Genomic DNA, 16261 nt, shown 5'->3' on the forward strand with positions numbered 1-16261 from the left:
GTTTTTCTTTAATCTTCCTTCTACTATTAATCTGAGCACTAAAATTGGTTCCCTTGTCCCAATACTAAAACCAAATTCGTCTTCTCCTAACACTTCTTTCACTCTCCTCTCAATTCTTCTGTACAGAATTCTAGTTAAAATTTTTGATGCACGAGTAGTTAGGCAAATTGTTCTGTATTCTTCACACTTATCTGCTCCTGCTTTCTTTGGTGTCATGACAATAACACTCTATTTGAAGTGTGATGGAACTTGCCCTCTTTTGCAAATATTACACATCAGTTTGTATAATCTATCGTTTCCTAACCTGCACTGCGGAGTAATTCTGCAAGTATTCTATCTATCCCAGATGCCTTTCTGCTATTCAAATCTTTTAATGCTCTATTAAATTCAGATCTCAGTATTCTATCTCCCTTTTCATTCTCTTCAACTTCCTCTTCTTTCTGCATAACTCCAGTTTCCAATTCATTTCCTCCGTATAACTCTTCAATATATTCCACTCACCTATCGACCTTTTTTTTCATATTATAAATTGGTGTACCATCTTTATTTAACACATTATTAGATTTTAATTTATGTACCACAAAATGCACCTTAACTTTCCTATGTGCTCCATCTATTTTATCAATGATCATCTATTTCTCTTTCCACTTCTGAACACTTTTCTTTAATTCCCTCTTCTTTTGTATATTTGCACTTCCTTTTTATAGTATTCTTAACTATCGATAGTTCCTTTTACCTTCTTCATCACTAGCATTCTTATACTTCCTACGCTCATCCATCAGCTGCAATATATCCTCTGATATCCAAGGTTTTCTACCAGTTCTCTTTGTTCCACCTAAGTTTGCTTCTGCTGGTTTAAGAATTTCCCTTTTAACAATCTTCCATTTTCTTCTATATTTTCTACCTTATCTTTTTTACTCATACCTCTAGCGATGTCCTACTCAAAACTCTTCTTCACCTCCTCTTCCTCAAAGCTTCTCTAAATGTTACCGATTCATCTGACACCTTTCTTTAATTTTTTTAAACCCCTATCTACAGGGTGATTCAAAGAAATGGGAAATTTTGAAAGTTGTGTTGGCAGCCATGGGCGATTGGTACCACTTGATAAGTGGCACCAGCCTCTCTAACCTAACCTGCCATTTAGTTGTCATGGATCCTTGCATTTGCTATCAAAGCGTTTTACAAAAAAAATGACAGTGTGGAAGGAGCGCGTAGAGTATTTTGCCGTCATTTTAATCTGGGACGGCACGACCGTGTTCCATCAGGACATGCAATTAAAACATGGATATCTAATTTTGAGGAAACCGGTTCGGCAATGAAAAAGAAACCTCCAGTCCGTGAGTGAACCGTCCGTACACCACAGTGTTCAAGCTTTATAAGATGCTGTCACACGAAGTCCACATCGGTCAATCCGTCGTCTCTCAGCATCTTTACAATTGCATAGTTCAAGTGTTCGAAGAATGTTAGCGAAGGACTTGCAATTCCATCCATACAGGTTGCAGATCGTCCAGGAACTGAAACTGTGCGAGCACTGTTCTGTAATGTAATGCTTCAGAAGGTAAATGATAACAAAGAGTTTGTTCACAAACTGTGGATGTCAGACAAAGCGCATTTCCACCTCAGTGGATTTGCTAACATGCAAAATTTCAGATACTGGGCACAAGAAAATCCTACGCAGCTACACTAGCGTCCGTTGCACAGCCAGAAAGTGACCGTGTGGTGTGCTATGTCATCTTATGGTGTTATAGGCCCTTATTTTTTTGAGGATGACAACAGTCTTGCGATTACAGTGATGTCGGCTCGTTACGTAGCCTTGCTTGAAACCTTTGTTGTGGAACAACAAAAGAGATTTCCACCGATTTTTAACACAGCCTGGTTTCAACAAGACGGAGCAACGTCACATACTGCACGAATATCGACGGCAGCTGTACGCCGATTATTTGGACAACGTGTCATTTCACAAAATGGTGACATTAGATGGCCTCCCAGATCGCCTGATCTCTCAGCTTGCGATTACTTTTTGTGGGGTCACCTGCTACAACGGAAGAACTGAAGGCAAAGATCCGAGAAGCAATTGCGGAAATTCCAGTTGAGATGTTACGTCAAACTATGAACAATTTAACGAAGAGACTTCGTGAGTGTTTACGTAGAAGAGGTCACCTGCAAGATGTCATCTTTAAAAAATAAACTAAAATGTATGTTTCCTAAAATGGCAACATTTGTACAATTACATGAATAAAATTCATTTTCTAAAAACAATTTTTCAGTAACGTTATTTAATTTTTTAAATTTCCCGTTTCTTTGAATCACCTGTACATTACATTATACTAAATTATGGTTGCTATCAATATCTGCTCCTGGATATGCTTTACAATCGATGAGTTGGTTTCTAAATCTTTTTTAATTATGATATAATCTATCTGATACCTTGCAGAATCGCCCGACTTTTCCGATGTGTACATTCTTCCATTATGATTTTTAAAACTGGGTGTTACCAATTACTAAATTATACTTCCTACAAAACTCAATAGGTTGGTCCCCTCTTTCATTTCTTTTGCTCAGCCTGTATTCACCTGCAATATTTCTTTTCTTGTCTTTTTCTATGATTGCATTCCTATCTCCAACTATTATTAAATTTTCATCCCCTTTATGTGTTTAACTGCTTCTTCAATTTCTTTGTATGCCCACTCTACCTCTTCATCATTATGGTCACTTGTACGCATATACACGTTAATTACTGTAGGCTTAGGTTTTGATTTTATCCTGATTATGATTCTATTGCTAAGCTTTTGGAAATACTCTACTCTCTTCCCTATCTTTTTGTTTATTATGAAACCTACTCCTGCCTGCCCTTTATTTGATGCTGAGTTAATTATTCTAAAATTGCCTGATCTAGTCATTTTCCTCTTCTCACCAAACCTTGCTAATTCCTACTACATCTACATTTAACCTACTCATTTCCCTCTTTAAATTTTCTAACCTACCAACCTTTTTTAGACTTCTAACATTCCACATCTCTGACTTGTAAAATGTTATTTTTTCATTTTCTGATAACCCTTCCTTAGCAGTTCCCACTCAGAGAGGGGGATTAGTTTACCTCCAGAATATTTTATCAAATTTAATTATCCAACTTAACTATAAATTTTACTTTTTTTTTGACACTATTTTATGTAGATAAGTTATTACTATTAGAAATTTAAATCTATATATATGAAGGTTTTTCTAGTACAGCCAAATACTCAGAACGGATATTGTTGATTAACCTAAGAGGGGTTCCCAAATGGAATGATTAAAAAATAATTGTTTTAATAATTTTTATTTACCAAAACTTTAATCTCCTCCAAATTACTCCATCTGTACTCATTTGTACTGGTACAAAAATACTTCCTTTGAGCATTTTTTTCATACACAGGAGCAAGAAAAAGTTGCATGCACCAAGACTGGTCAAGTAAAGAGGATGAGGGACAATAATCTCATTTTTAACCATTACTATTTGGGCACTATGGGCTGGGGCATTGTCTTGGTACAGAAAACAATGGCTATTCTCTTAGATGGCGAGGTGTTTATTGAACGCATTCATGCAATTTTCTCAACATGTCCAAGAAAAAAATGATGATTTACTGTCTGTCCAGGAGGAAATTTTTTATGAACAACTCCAATTATGTCAAAAAAGTAAATCAATATTGTCTTTGCATTTGATCAAACTTGCAATGCTTTTTATTGGTCTGTGTGAACTCAATGACATCCGTTGGTTTGATTGCTGTTTCATTTCTAGATATAACTGTAACACTAACTCTTATCATCTATCACAAATTTAAAAGGAAAGAATGAATCACTTTGAAGTAGGTCCTTCAAATTATGGTGCACATTTGCACAACTCATATTCTGATCTGTGAACAACTGAGGCACAAATTTTAGAGTAACATGTCCATATTCAAATCTTCAGGTAAAATTCAATACCAAGAACTCCAAGAAATACAAATTGCACAGCAAACCTTTTCAAGCTTTTTGCTATTGACAGGGAGGAGATTGATTAGATCTTAGTTGATCTTCCAACTGACCATTACCCCTCATTTGAAATGTGAAAATCATTTGAGATCTGTATTTTACTTAAAGCTTTTCCTTTTTAAAGGCATTTTGAAGTACTACTATTTCAACAGCGTTTTCCTAAGATGAGATGAAACAAGATTCAATGCGAACTTCTTGCTTTTTATCATCACTGTCAATAAAATTTCTGAACACATTTAACAAGACCAAGAAAAACCGACAGGGGAAAATCTTACAAGCAATACACAACAATGCCAATTGGCAGACTGGCAGAGAATAATAGCTTGCAACTTCAAACAGCAGAATTCACAACTATTCTAAATTGCACACCACACATAGATTCTGAAAAATTTTGGATACTTCCTCATACGTGAAACTAAATATGTTGCACAAAAATTTCAGTTTAAAAAAATTTTATAATCTTGAAAAGCTGAGAAAATTACATAAAGAAAAATTCATATACAGAGTGTCTGAGCTAATGGTATTCAGAAGTAATGGCTTATATTTAGAAAACCAGTTGTAATCTCTTAAACATAGGCTCAATTGACAGGAAATATCTCCAAGATTTGTTCTGTATACTCTCAAGATCAGTGGAATGTGCAGGTAAGGTGACTCACAATGCAATTGTAGTCAGTCGAGATGTGGACCACACAACAGAAGGTTCAGTGCATGCTTTGGTTAGCGGAGTTTCAATCAGTTACACGTGTTAAATGATGTGTGTGAACTGAATGTAATGCGGATCCTCCTACATTGAGTCTGTTTGTCAATGAGATACAAGTTTAAGAGAGACTGGAAGATTGGTTTCACAAATTGGGAATCATCCAAAAGTTTCAGTTGGTGAGAGACTATGGATCATGTAGGCGAGGCATTCACTGCCAGTCCTGAAAAGTCAAGTTGGTGGGCTAGTTTTGAACTTAAATTCTTCATTCCACTGCTCATTAAACTGTTCATAAGCAGTTCTATTTTTGAGCTTGCAAGGTATAATTCCTTCATCCTGCAGGCTTCAGTTTTTAATAAGATTGTGCTCCACTACACTTTCATTGAGATGCTACCATGTTTTACCAGGATGTTGGATCAGACAAGGAGGCCCAACTGCACAGCCACATAGAGCTCCAGATATCACTCCATTAGACTTTCTTGGTTGGGGATTTACCAAAGGAAAAGTGTTTTTTTTTGCAATACCTGAAATGACTTCTACAGTTTTAATTAAAGATAAAATAACAATCTCTGAATCTCGAAGACATCACCACAAAAAATAATCAGCACTGCATTTGGCAAAGAATGTAATTTCCAACTCAATTTGATATCATACACAAAAGATCTGATCATAATCTTACCTGAAAGTCCAAGGATAATGAATGGTTTACTTATCATCATATTAAGTGTTAGTATACAGAATCATTAGGAAACAAAGAAATTTACCCAGAATGTATTATGGGATAATGAAATTAGCCTGAACTGTTAAACTAGCATTGTTTTATAAACAATTTACTTTTTAAATTAACATGAATTTTTCATACAAATCAATTTTAGTTTTCGATTATAAAAATAAAAATAAATGAATTTATAGATGATTATCAAATAAATAAGCAATATAATGTATTTAAACAAATTAAACGACGTCTGCTTATGGAAAAGGTCTTCTAATCAAATTGTTGGCTTAAATTGTTTTTGTTTTGTAAATCAAAGGGCAAAATAAAAGATCAAATGTCACATGATGACCTGATTTACAAACCCACAGTTTTGAGAGGTGATAATTAACCACGAAAATGAGAAAGAAGATAACAGTACTGTAAATATTGATAACGGTTCAGTCTTACCCTGCCTGTAGTGATGGTGGTGCTGAAAGCTCTAGTATGTTGAAGAGAGAAATCTTGGAAAGCTCATTAAAGTTTTTCCCCTGACTGTCTCATTCCTCAATCAGGTAGATACTAACTCTACAGGTGATTTCATAGGGTAAACCTTATCCAACATATATATAAGGAAGCCAGTACAAAAACTTAATTTTTAATTATTAAGCTACACAATCAAATCAAACATAAATAAAAATAATTTTAATGGAATTTCCGTCTACGTAAAAAAAAAATTAAAAATATTTATGAACACACATTTTTAAATGTTTAATCATGTAATTGAACATGTAAGTTTTGTGGTTTACAACTGGGAATAAGAAATCTGTTGTAATTCAATGAGCCAATTAACAGTTAATAGTAATTTAAAAATATTTTGTACAAAATATATTATTGATCCTACACATTGACATTATTTTCTGTATAAAACTGAATTAAATTAAATTACACTGAATGAAATGCATTTAATCAAAATTATATATAGAATCTAATAATTCAAACTGTGACAATATAGTTTGGCTTACTTGAAAGCTTCTAGTCTATTTCTAAATTTATCGTACTGTATGATATGTACTATACCATATTATATAGTAAATTGAATAAATCTGACTGGCTACTTCTTTCCCACCTAACAATTTCTATCCAACCAGCATATCATCCCATCACCAAATATTCCTATAAGCAGATATTTCTTAACCCAGTCTGACACATCCGGGATAGTCAACAGATTCTTCAACGTAATGAGCTTTTATTTTTTTAACCTAATTTTTATATTACAAGCTCTTGACAATTGGAAATGTATGAAATCATGTTTAGTTTTTATTTCAGGATTTATCAATTTGTTTTTTTATGTGCATCAACTGACAAGGTGATTAAATCTGTTGATTTAATCTACATGAATTCTAGATGAGGAGGTTATGACTGTGTTTCCAGAAATGGAAAATAAGTACTTAAAGCAGATAAATTTTTATTATTCTACATATTACAAAAATTGATAACTGATAAGAATATTCTATATTGTGATAATATTACATTGAAGAATTAATTTAACATATACAAAAGTTGTATTTTCATAAGGGCAGTGGGGAAGTTAAAAAGTTGTCATATCAAAAGAATTTTTTCGCCCCTTAAAAATAATAAAAGAATTAATGTCTGTATAAACAGTGTTAATGAATAAGGATAGGGATACATTAAATCCTATTTATATTGCTATTGAAATGCGTTAGTAATGATCTATAATAAAATTTTAATAAATACACATTTTGAAACATTCTAACTGCTTGAAAAAATTAAGGGAACACATCAAACTATATTTTACAAATAAATTATAAAAAAAAAAAAAATCAACTCACCTTTAATATTAATAAGGGGCACCTTATTAAAGTATTCAGAGAAGAGATCTGCATTCAATGTAGCTGACATAAGTATAAGTTTGAGATCTGGACGTAGCGGAAGTAATTCTTTTAATATCAACAACAAAAAATCGCTGCACAGACAAAAAAAAAAAGAATTACTAACTGTAATTATAACAAACAATTCGACAACCTTAAGATCAGGTATTCAAATACATTAAGAAGTTAAAATTACTTCTATTAACTAACTTCCAATAACTGTAGCACATAGTTTCCCAATACAACATTAAAAATTAATTAATTTTTAAAATTAATGCATTATCAGTTCTAAGAACATGCCATTATGGCTAAAGGGGCACTTCTTTTTTAATAAGAAACGATTTTTGTAGCTTGTGAAAAATGGTAAGCCTAGATAAGACTAGGATTCAAATCCAAAACCCAGAACCTAATAGAAACAATCCCTTTTGGCACGCCAGAAGGTGGAGATAGATTTCACCAGTGCTAAGTAGGGGATAAAAAAAAATTTCCACCTTAAAGTTAAGAAAAGCTTCAAATTACTGAATACGACAATGGTTGCATGTGAAAAAAGTTTCACGTGTTTAGCATACGAGCCCCATTTTCTTACAATTCCAGCAACATTTTGGTCATTCCTTGCCATAAAAGTTGCCCATTAACAAACTTGACCGAGATTTTGGGTTGTTATATTTTATGTATCAATTTGAAAGTTATTGGCGCAAAATGACAGCAGTTACCGTGTCCACAAGAAAGTGTAATATATATTGTATATAATGTATGTATAAACTTTTGAACTGATGGTGGTTTTGGCATCTGGGGGATGTGAAACGCGAAGATATGTCAAAATTTTCTGGAAGTTGAATCATGGCACCCAATACAATAGGTAGCTTTCAAATGAAATCTACCTAAAAGACAAACGAGAATAATATAAAATAATATTTGAGAATGAGACGTATACATTAAGCAAACAAATTTTAGTATATGAAAACCTCCATTCTGAGAAATGTAAACAACCTGAATTATGTCAAAACACCTAAACTCAAGCCATAAAGAAAAAAATTTTAAAATCTGAAACAATTTACATAGTAGTACTTTCTTTTTAATATCAATAAACTATATTGAACTCTTTGGCATCAGACTGAGCTGGATTTTGATTACATCCTGCATACATACCTAGAATTACAAATATAAATTGCATGTAACATATTATCTCAAATTTATGTCTTATGTTTAGTAGAAAATCAACTTTAAAAATCTCAGATAGCCTCGTCGGTCTTTTAAAAAAATCTAATTGATCATATATGTTTGGAAAAGATCATCTTAATAATCATTAGTGTTTTGATTAGTAACTTTAACCTTAAACCGGAAACATATGTCAGTACTACGTTAACCAAAACAAATTTACAAGGAGGGAATTTGATAAAGTTTTAGAGCCTGCAGTTTTTATCTTTAAAAACTGCAGGCTTCTGTAAGGCAAAGTAATTTTATGCCATATTTCACCGGCTTTTTGGGTACATACACACAGAAGTGGCATCATCCCCTAAAGGGTATCAAAGTTTCATCCACACAAGCATGAGTGCCAATGGAGTTAACACCTTGACAATTTGAAATAGATTTGTCAAAAATTTGTGAAATTGCTGCGGTGGGATCTTCCTTTTCTGTTTCAACATGAAACAACCACCTGAGAGTAAGGCGACAAGAACACACCTAACAGAAACAATCGACTGGTAGATGGCTAAGATGATTAATAGCTTACATCATAATAAATGTAAAACATAACACTGGATATGAGCAAGCATTATTCATATTTCAATGAAGGAATAATGAAACGCATGATGTGATAAGAACAGTATCTGTTTATAATAAATATATTTAGCATATAACTGATTGACAGATGAGTGTTTTCGGTTGAAGGTTAAAAATGATTGAGTACAGAATGCTTCAGAAAATAAGTGGAAGATTTAAATCCTGGTCAGGCTACTGTTTTCCATACACTACAAAATTTTCATTCACTCTATATTCTAAGACAGAAGCTCCTAGCTTATTTAGTGAATTAATCATTTTAGATTATCCTCTACATGTAGTACAATTTATTGAAGCTGAAAAATAAATGTTCAGTAAAGCAATTCATCATCCTTCGTAAGTTGCATTTCACTCATTTTGTCATATTATATTGTGAAAGAATATTTAAAACCAAATTTTCTGAAGAAAGACATAACTACATACCTTTCTTCACTTCTTTCGTGCACTTCATCAACAATAATGTGAGTAACCGTTGCTAAATGTGGGTCTGCTTCAAATTTACGTAACAAAACACCAGTAGTACAAAATACCAAACGTGTATTGGCAGACATGGAACTTTCCAAACGGATCTAAAACAGTGCACAAAAGTTGTAATATTTAAAGCCAATGGCTGTAGGTGTAGAATGTAGTAGCCCCCCTCATAAGTGCTGAGTACTGGAACTACTTCAGTACCCATAAGTTGAGCATTTAATAAAGCTTATTCATTTTAATCAATTAGCAGATAGTTTCTACTTACCTTTAAAGGATAAACAAAAACCTATCCACTTATTCTTTATTAACATTTTGATTACTTTTTGTTAAAACTGTAAATATTTTATTAGTTTTTAAGAGCACATAAATTCCAAAACACAAAAATAGATATAAGGTAATATCACACTTTAGATCATTTTAAAAATATCACATGATTTACAATTATACTGGTTGTGGATATATCTTAGAAAAACTTTATATTATCATTATACTTATAAAATAACTTTTATATGTAGATTACAATATAGATTACAATACACATATTCAAGAAAAAAATCAAAGTGATAATTTCTGAAATGGTGTTCTGCAGTCATGTTTGCAAATAGCAAACATGACTGCAGAACCATGTCTTTCATAACCATCTATGTGGTTTATCAGTGATCTAGAATGGTTATTCAAACCATTAACAATGGTGGCTGAAATATAATGTAAACTAGAACATAATGGAAGAATAAATGTCACTAAAAGTGATAGGTGCAGCCATTTTGCAGTTTCATTTCCCTACTAACATTCCAAAACTCATCAACCCCATTCCCTCTTACTTTCTGTCAGTTGCCATTGTTATGAGTCAATTACACCTGTAATTTCAATGCTCCTACAACATGTAGTGATGAATTTTTGACAGCAGAAAAGTGAACCCTAGTGAAATTCATCATCTACAACCCTTTTATAGTGATGAAACTGTTGATCAAAGTACTGTGAATAGATGGACAATAAAATTTTGTGTATCAGATTCTATTAAAGAGAATATAAAGTGCAAAGCTTGCAGTGGTAGACCACTTTCTGTGACTGATGACAAACAACAGGAAGTGGATGAATTGATTTAAAATGACCATTGTAACACACAGCACATACCCAGGTAGGCCTATAAAAAGAAAAAGGATACATCATTACACAAATGGACTGCAGTAAAATCTGTTCATGGTCAGTACCATCAAAACTCATCAAAAGAACAAACAATGAAAGGAATAATATTGTGAACAGCTTCTGAAAAATTATAATGAAGAGGGATATGACTTCCTTTTCAATGTAGCAACAGAAGATGAAACTTTGCATCATTACAACCCAGAAAAATTATGGCAAAGCATGGAATACTGGCACAATTAACAGATTCAAAACACAACCCTCCACAAAAGAATTCTCTTAAGCATTTTGAATTCCAAACAAATATTCATAACTTGACTGTCTACCTGGAAGCTGGATTTTTTTTTAAACACCCCCAAGGCAACCCCGGTCCTCGCCGTTAAGCAAAACACTGTCACCTCGGAGTGTTGTGACAGCAGTCTCTGTCCACCCTAGCTAGCCCCCTTCTGGAGCTTTCCCACCAAGGTCTCCCCAACTTCACTAGGACACACCAACCTCCCTCTTCTGGATAGCCGCTATGCCCTTTATCTAAGGAGCTACCCAACCTGTCCCAAATCTAACAGTTCCAGATGTATGTTTTGCACATCTTCACTTTGCAACCCACTCATACCTTGAGGGTTCTTTATGCCATCATCGGGGAGTTCCGACCCCTCCACTCTTGAATATGGGTGGACCCAAACAACCTAGGCAAAAGGTACCTTCCTGGCCCTGCATGTCGCCATGCTTTGACCCTTTTTTTAAAATTATAACATTCCATTACACATACATCAGTGCACCTCACCCTACTTCTGTAAAACAACATAATAATAAATAAAAAATTAACACATAAATATCCCCTTGATCGCAGCATCGACAAGCATCACATGGCCATTACTTCCTTAAAGCAAGCATTCCTCATCAAGCTGTTCCTAGCCTTTTAGTCGATAGTTCATTTTACCTTCTTTGTCACTAGCATTCTTATACTTTCTACGCTCATCTATCAGCAGCAATATATCCTTTGATATCCAAGGTTTTCGACCAGTTCTCTTTGTTCTACATAAGTTTGTTTCTGCTGATTTAAGAATTTCCTTTTTAACATTCTCCCATTTTCTTCTATATTTTCTACCTTATCTTTTTTACTCATACCTCTAGCGATGTCCTCCTCAAAATCTTCTTTACCTCCTCTTCCTCAAGCTTCTCTAAATTTCACCAATTCATCTGACACCTTTCCTTAATTTTTTTAAACCCCAATCTACATTACATCATACTAAATTATCGTCACTATCAATGTCTGCTCTTGGGTATGCTTCACAGTCGATGAGTTGATTTCTTAATCTTTTTTAATCATGATATAATCTATCTAATATCTTGCAATATCGTCCGGCTTCTTCCATGTGTACATTCTTCTATTATGATTTTTAAACTGGGTGTTGGCAATTACTAAATTATACTTCCTGCAAAATTCAATAAGTTGGTCCCATTTCAATCCTTTTGTCTAGCCTGTATTCACCCACAATATTAAATTTCTTCCTTTTCTGATGCTTGCATTCCAATTTCCAACTATTATTAAATTTTCGTCCCCTTTATGTGTTTAACTGCTTTGTCAATTTCTTTGTATACAAACTCTACCTCATCATCATCATCATGGGCATTTGTAGACATATAGACGTTAACAATTGTTATCGGCTTAGGTTTTGATTTTATCAATATTACAATGATTCTACTGCTAAGCTTTTCGAAATACTTTACTCTCTTCCCTATCTTCTTGTTCATTATAAAACCCACTCCTGTCTGTCCTTTATTTGATGCTGAGTTAATTATTCTAAAATTGGCTGATCTAGTCATTTTCCTCTTCCCACCAAACCTCGCTAATCCCTACTACAACTACATTTAACCTACCTACTCATTTCCCTCTTTAAATTTTCTAACCTACCAACCTTTTTTAGACTTCTAACATTCCACACTCCGAGTCAAATGTTATTTTTTATTTTGTGGTGACCCCTTCCGTAGTAGTCCCCACCCGGAGATTCAAACAGGGGACTAGTTTACCTCCAGAATATTTTACTAATGAAGGTGCCTCCATCTTTGTTACATGAAAATGCAGAGAGCTACAGTTTCTTGGAAAAAAAACAGCTGTAGTTTTCCATTGCTTTCAGCTACGCAGTACTCAGAATAAGTAATTTTGATATGGCCTTCTGACTTACGCCTTTACATCCTCCTGACTTATGCCTGTAATAGCTACTGAAAGAGCTGCTGCCCTCTTTCAGGAATCATTCCTTAGTCTGCCTCTCAACAGATACCTCTCTTATATAGCTGCACCTTTGGTCCGGCTACTCTATATCACTGATCACTCAAGCCCCCTCACCATCGGCAAGGTCTCATGATTCATAGAGGGAGATATAAACAAATATATAAATATGTACCAAGTATTTAGGTTATTTTTAACTTTGGCATATTTGGTATTCTAGCAAGTAATTGGCAAATACTTTATAAATGTTACTATGTAGTAGCATAATATATTTTAACAATAATGATTAATTCTATAACATTTAAAATACTAGAAGCTCTAAAGAACAAAAGTTGATAGTCCTTTGTAATTTTTACTGTCAAGTAATACATACTACTAATACAGTATTGATGTATCAGTGATTTTAAATTGTTGTATAAAGTAACCTCCATTTTCTATACTAAGATGTCTGCATTTAATTACATTGTGTTTATCTTTTTATAGACAAGAACATCAAAGACCTCTATAAAATGTAGATTTCAACTTTATTCTTAGATGAATTTTTTCTTCTATATAATTTAGCCTTTAAATTTTTTAAATTCTAATAAATTTGATAGCACATATACTGTATAATAATTCAAGAAATTAACTTTAAATGATTCTACTACCTTATGTTTTGGTGCTACTTACTATACCAAAATACTTAAGCAAACTAAAAACAGCTCTATAGAGATAATTAACTGTCAAGTCATTAATATCTTGACTTATACTGCTTATATTATTAAGAAGTCATATTATAATGTATACCTACAATGTATATAGAGAAAATTGTTCATTTGACAAGAAAATTTCATGAGATAAATTTAAAAAAAAAGCAGAGTAGAAAGTTGTAAACTGTTGCAGGGATTTGAGCATACAGTCCGAGGGAAGAAGTCAGAAAAAAATATTTGTGATCGCAGTATGAAGGATTATAAATACAGGAAACAAAAAATTACCACTGATACTAATTTCAGCAAACCATGTTCAACTTGAAAAAAGTCATACAAATTTATTTTTATTTAAGTTCCATAAAATCTGACATCATAATAATACTATGCCAACACAATATATAGGGCATGCTTTTTCAAGTAAGATTGTATCAACTTTATTGTCAATTTATACTTTGCAACAGTGGTTGCAGAGCATATATTTCTGTATCAGTAGTCATACATTGGTAATATTGCAGTTGCATTCGCTGGCATGCATAACCTAACTGAAATGAGTTCTTACATGTAAACAGCTCTACAAGTTGCCTGCCCTAACAAATGCCATGCCTGTCTAGGACCCAGAATCTCTGGATAAAAGACCCAGACGTTAATACTCTGCCACGGAGATCGTCTGAAATTTACTGCTAAGATTCACAAAGGAGATTTGAATGCTTATAGAGCAAATTTTTTGCACTGTAAATAAAACAAATAAATAAAATGACTTTACTGGGAAATCTTCACCACACAGCCTTTATTTCGAATTATCAATTATTATGTCTTATTCATTTAAAACAATAGGTTATACCACAAAAGTTTGAAAATGATAAGGAACTAAAAGACAAAGAAATTAATTTGTTTAAATCAACAGTGGGAAAAGTTTTTGAAGATAGAGTAATAAAGATAGTAGAATAATATGATGAACATGTTGCAGTGAGTAGTGACTATGTGAAAAAATGATATACTTATAAAATGCATATATATTAATTATGTTAATATATTTCATTTTTATTTAATCAAGTTTTTGCTGCATCTCATTTTTGCTTTTATATTAAAAGAGTCCTTCAAAAAAAGAAATCTTTAATAATAAAAAAATATACTTATATGTGTTGTAGAAAACACATTAATTTTTTTATCCATTATCAAATAACTCCATTTACTAATATATATGCTCAGGAGGAAAAGGATCATTCATATTTTGCTGTACTATAAACTTAAGCTTTCATTGAGATAATTTATCAGAAGCAAGAACTTAAAATAAGAGAACATGATTAATTTGACCTAAAATATAAGGTATACAAAATAGTATATCAGGGTTTTAATTTGTTATATCTCCTGGATGAGGTGTAAAGCATTGATTTAAGGCTACAATCAAAGAGTAAAACCTTTAGTTATATGCATGGCAGAAGATAGATTCTCTACCTTTCCATGTGACAGCACAGCACCAATAGCAAAGATGGTGACTCCTGAACAGAAAACCATCTATGACTTCAGTTTGCTAAATATGAAACTGTAATAACATTTCAATGTGCGTTCCATAGAAAGTTTTACGACATGGTTTCTTCCTTTGCGGTTTTGCAAAGGATCTTGTGTATGTGCCTATTTGAATTGAAGCAGTTGTTGTTTCTGTTACTCCAGACATGCCGGTTAAAGTATGGGACAAACACTCCTATTGATTAAGTGAGTGCTCACACATCATGATGGAAGGTGCTGACATTGAATGCTTGTAGGAAAAAATTACGCTTTTATTTTATTTTTGATTCATTACTGTAACTCAAAGTTAAGAGATATTAAATAGCTTTAAACCCCTGATATATATTTTTTTTGTACATTGAATAATCAATGCAAAAATTAATAATTTAACCACAGCTAAGTCATTTTATTCACCAAAAGCAATTAACTAAAATAGTTTGTTTTTAATTATAAACATAACTAATATATTATACCTGATATCCAACAGTGTTTCCAACTTGTTCATTTCTTTCTTCAGCTACTCGACCTGCAACAGCCAATGTTGATAATCTACGTGGTTGAGTACAGATAATATTTAAATATGATTTACTGCCTTCTTTTCTATTCAATAACCAATCATCCAAGATAAACTGTGGCACTTGTGTTGACTTACCACAACTGGAAAAAAAATAAAATTATTAATTATGATAATTAAATCAATCTTAAATTCAAATCCGACACTGATTAAAATGACTATTCAAAATTTGTATAGTTTTAATAATTAAACTACACTTGACAGAATCTCGCATGAATAGATCAATTTAAATATAATTATGGGACATATGATATTAAGTTGATTAAAAGTATGATTTTATGATAATCGTTTTAACCAAAAAAAGATAAGTAATGAGACAAAAATTGAGTACTGTAGTAATGAGCAGTAGTAGTTGTAATAAAAGTAAAAATAGTGATTAAAACATTTTTTAGCTGATCTATATTTATTTATTTATTTTAATGTTTAACAAATATTTACAAGCAGTCTTTGTAAAAAGTATGTAACCTTCTGTTCTGTTATCTTATATCAAATTGTAACCTTTTAAAAAACATCAAATTTAATAACACAAAAATTTTAATTTAAATAACAAAAACATCTACTTAGTATATAGTTAGGATTTGCGA

The 16261-nt window shown here is 32.6% G+C and overlaps 1 protein-coding gene across 1 annotated transcript in view; it reads right to left on the minus strand.

Moving 5' to 3' along the window:
- The window catches only part of LOC142331047 (putative ATP-dependent RNA helicase DHX57), a 62642-nt gene that overhangs the window by 24223 nt on the left and 22158 nt on the right, over positions 1-16261 (minus strand). The window contains exons 7-9 of the mRNA XM_075376678.1: positions 15577-15760; positions 9491-9636; positions 7250-7383 (exon numbers count right to left, since the gene is read on the minus strand). Coding sequence (XP_075232793.1) covers positions 7250-7383; positions 9491-9636; positions 15577-15760 — 464 coding nt within the window. The remainder of the gene's footprint in view (positions 1-7249; positions 7384-9490; positions 9637-15576; positions 15761-16261) is intronic.

Source organism: Lycorma delicatula, chromosome 10 (assembly GCF_047948215.1).
Source record: "Lycorma delicatula isolate Av1 chromosome 10, ASM4794821v1, whole genome shotgun sequence".
Classification (NCBI taxonomy): domain Eukaryota; kingdom Metazoa; phylum Arthropoda; class Insecta; order Hemiptera; family Fulgoridae; genus Lycorma; species Lycorma delicatula.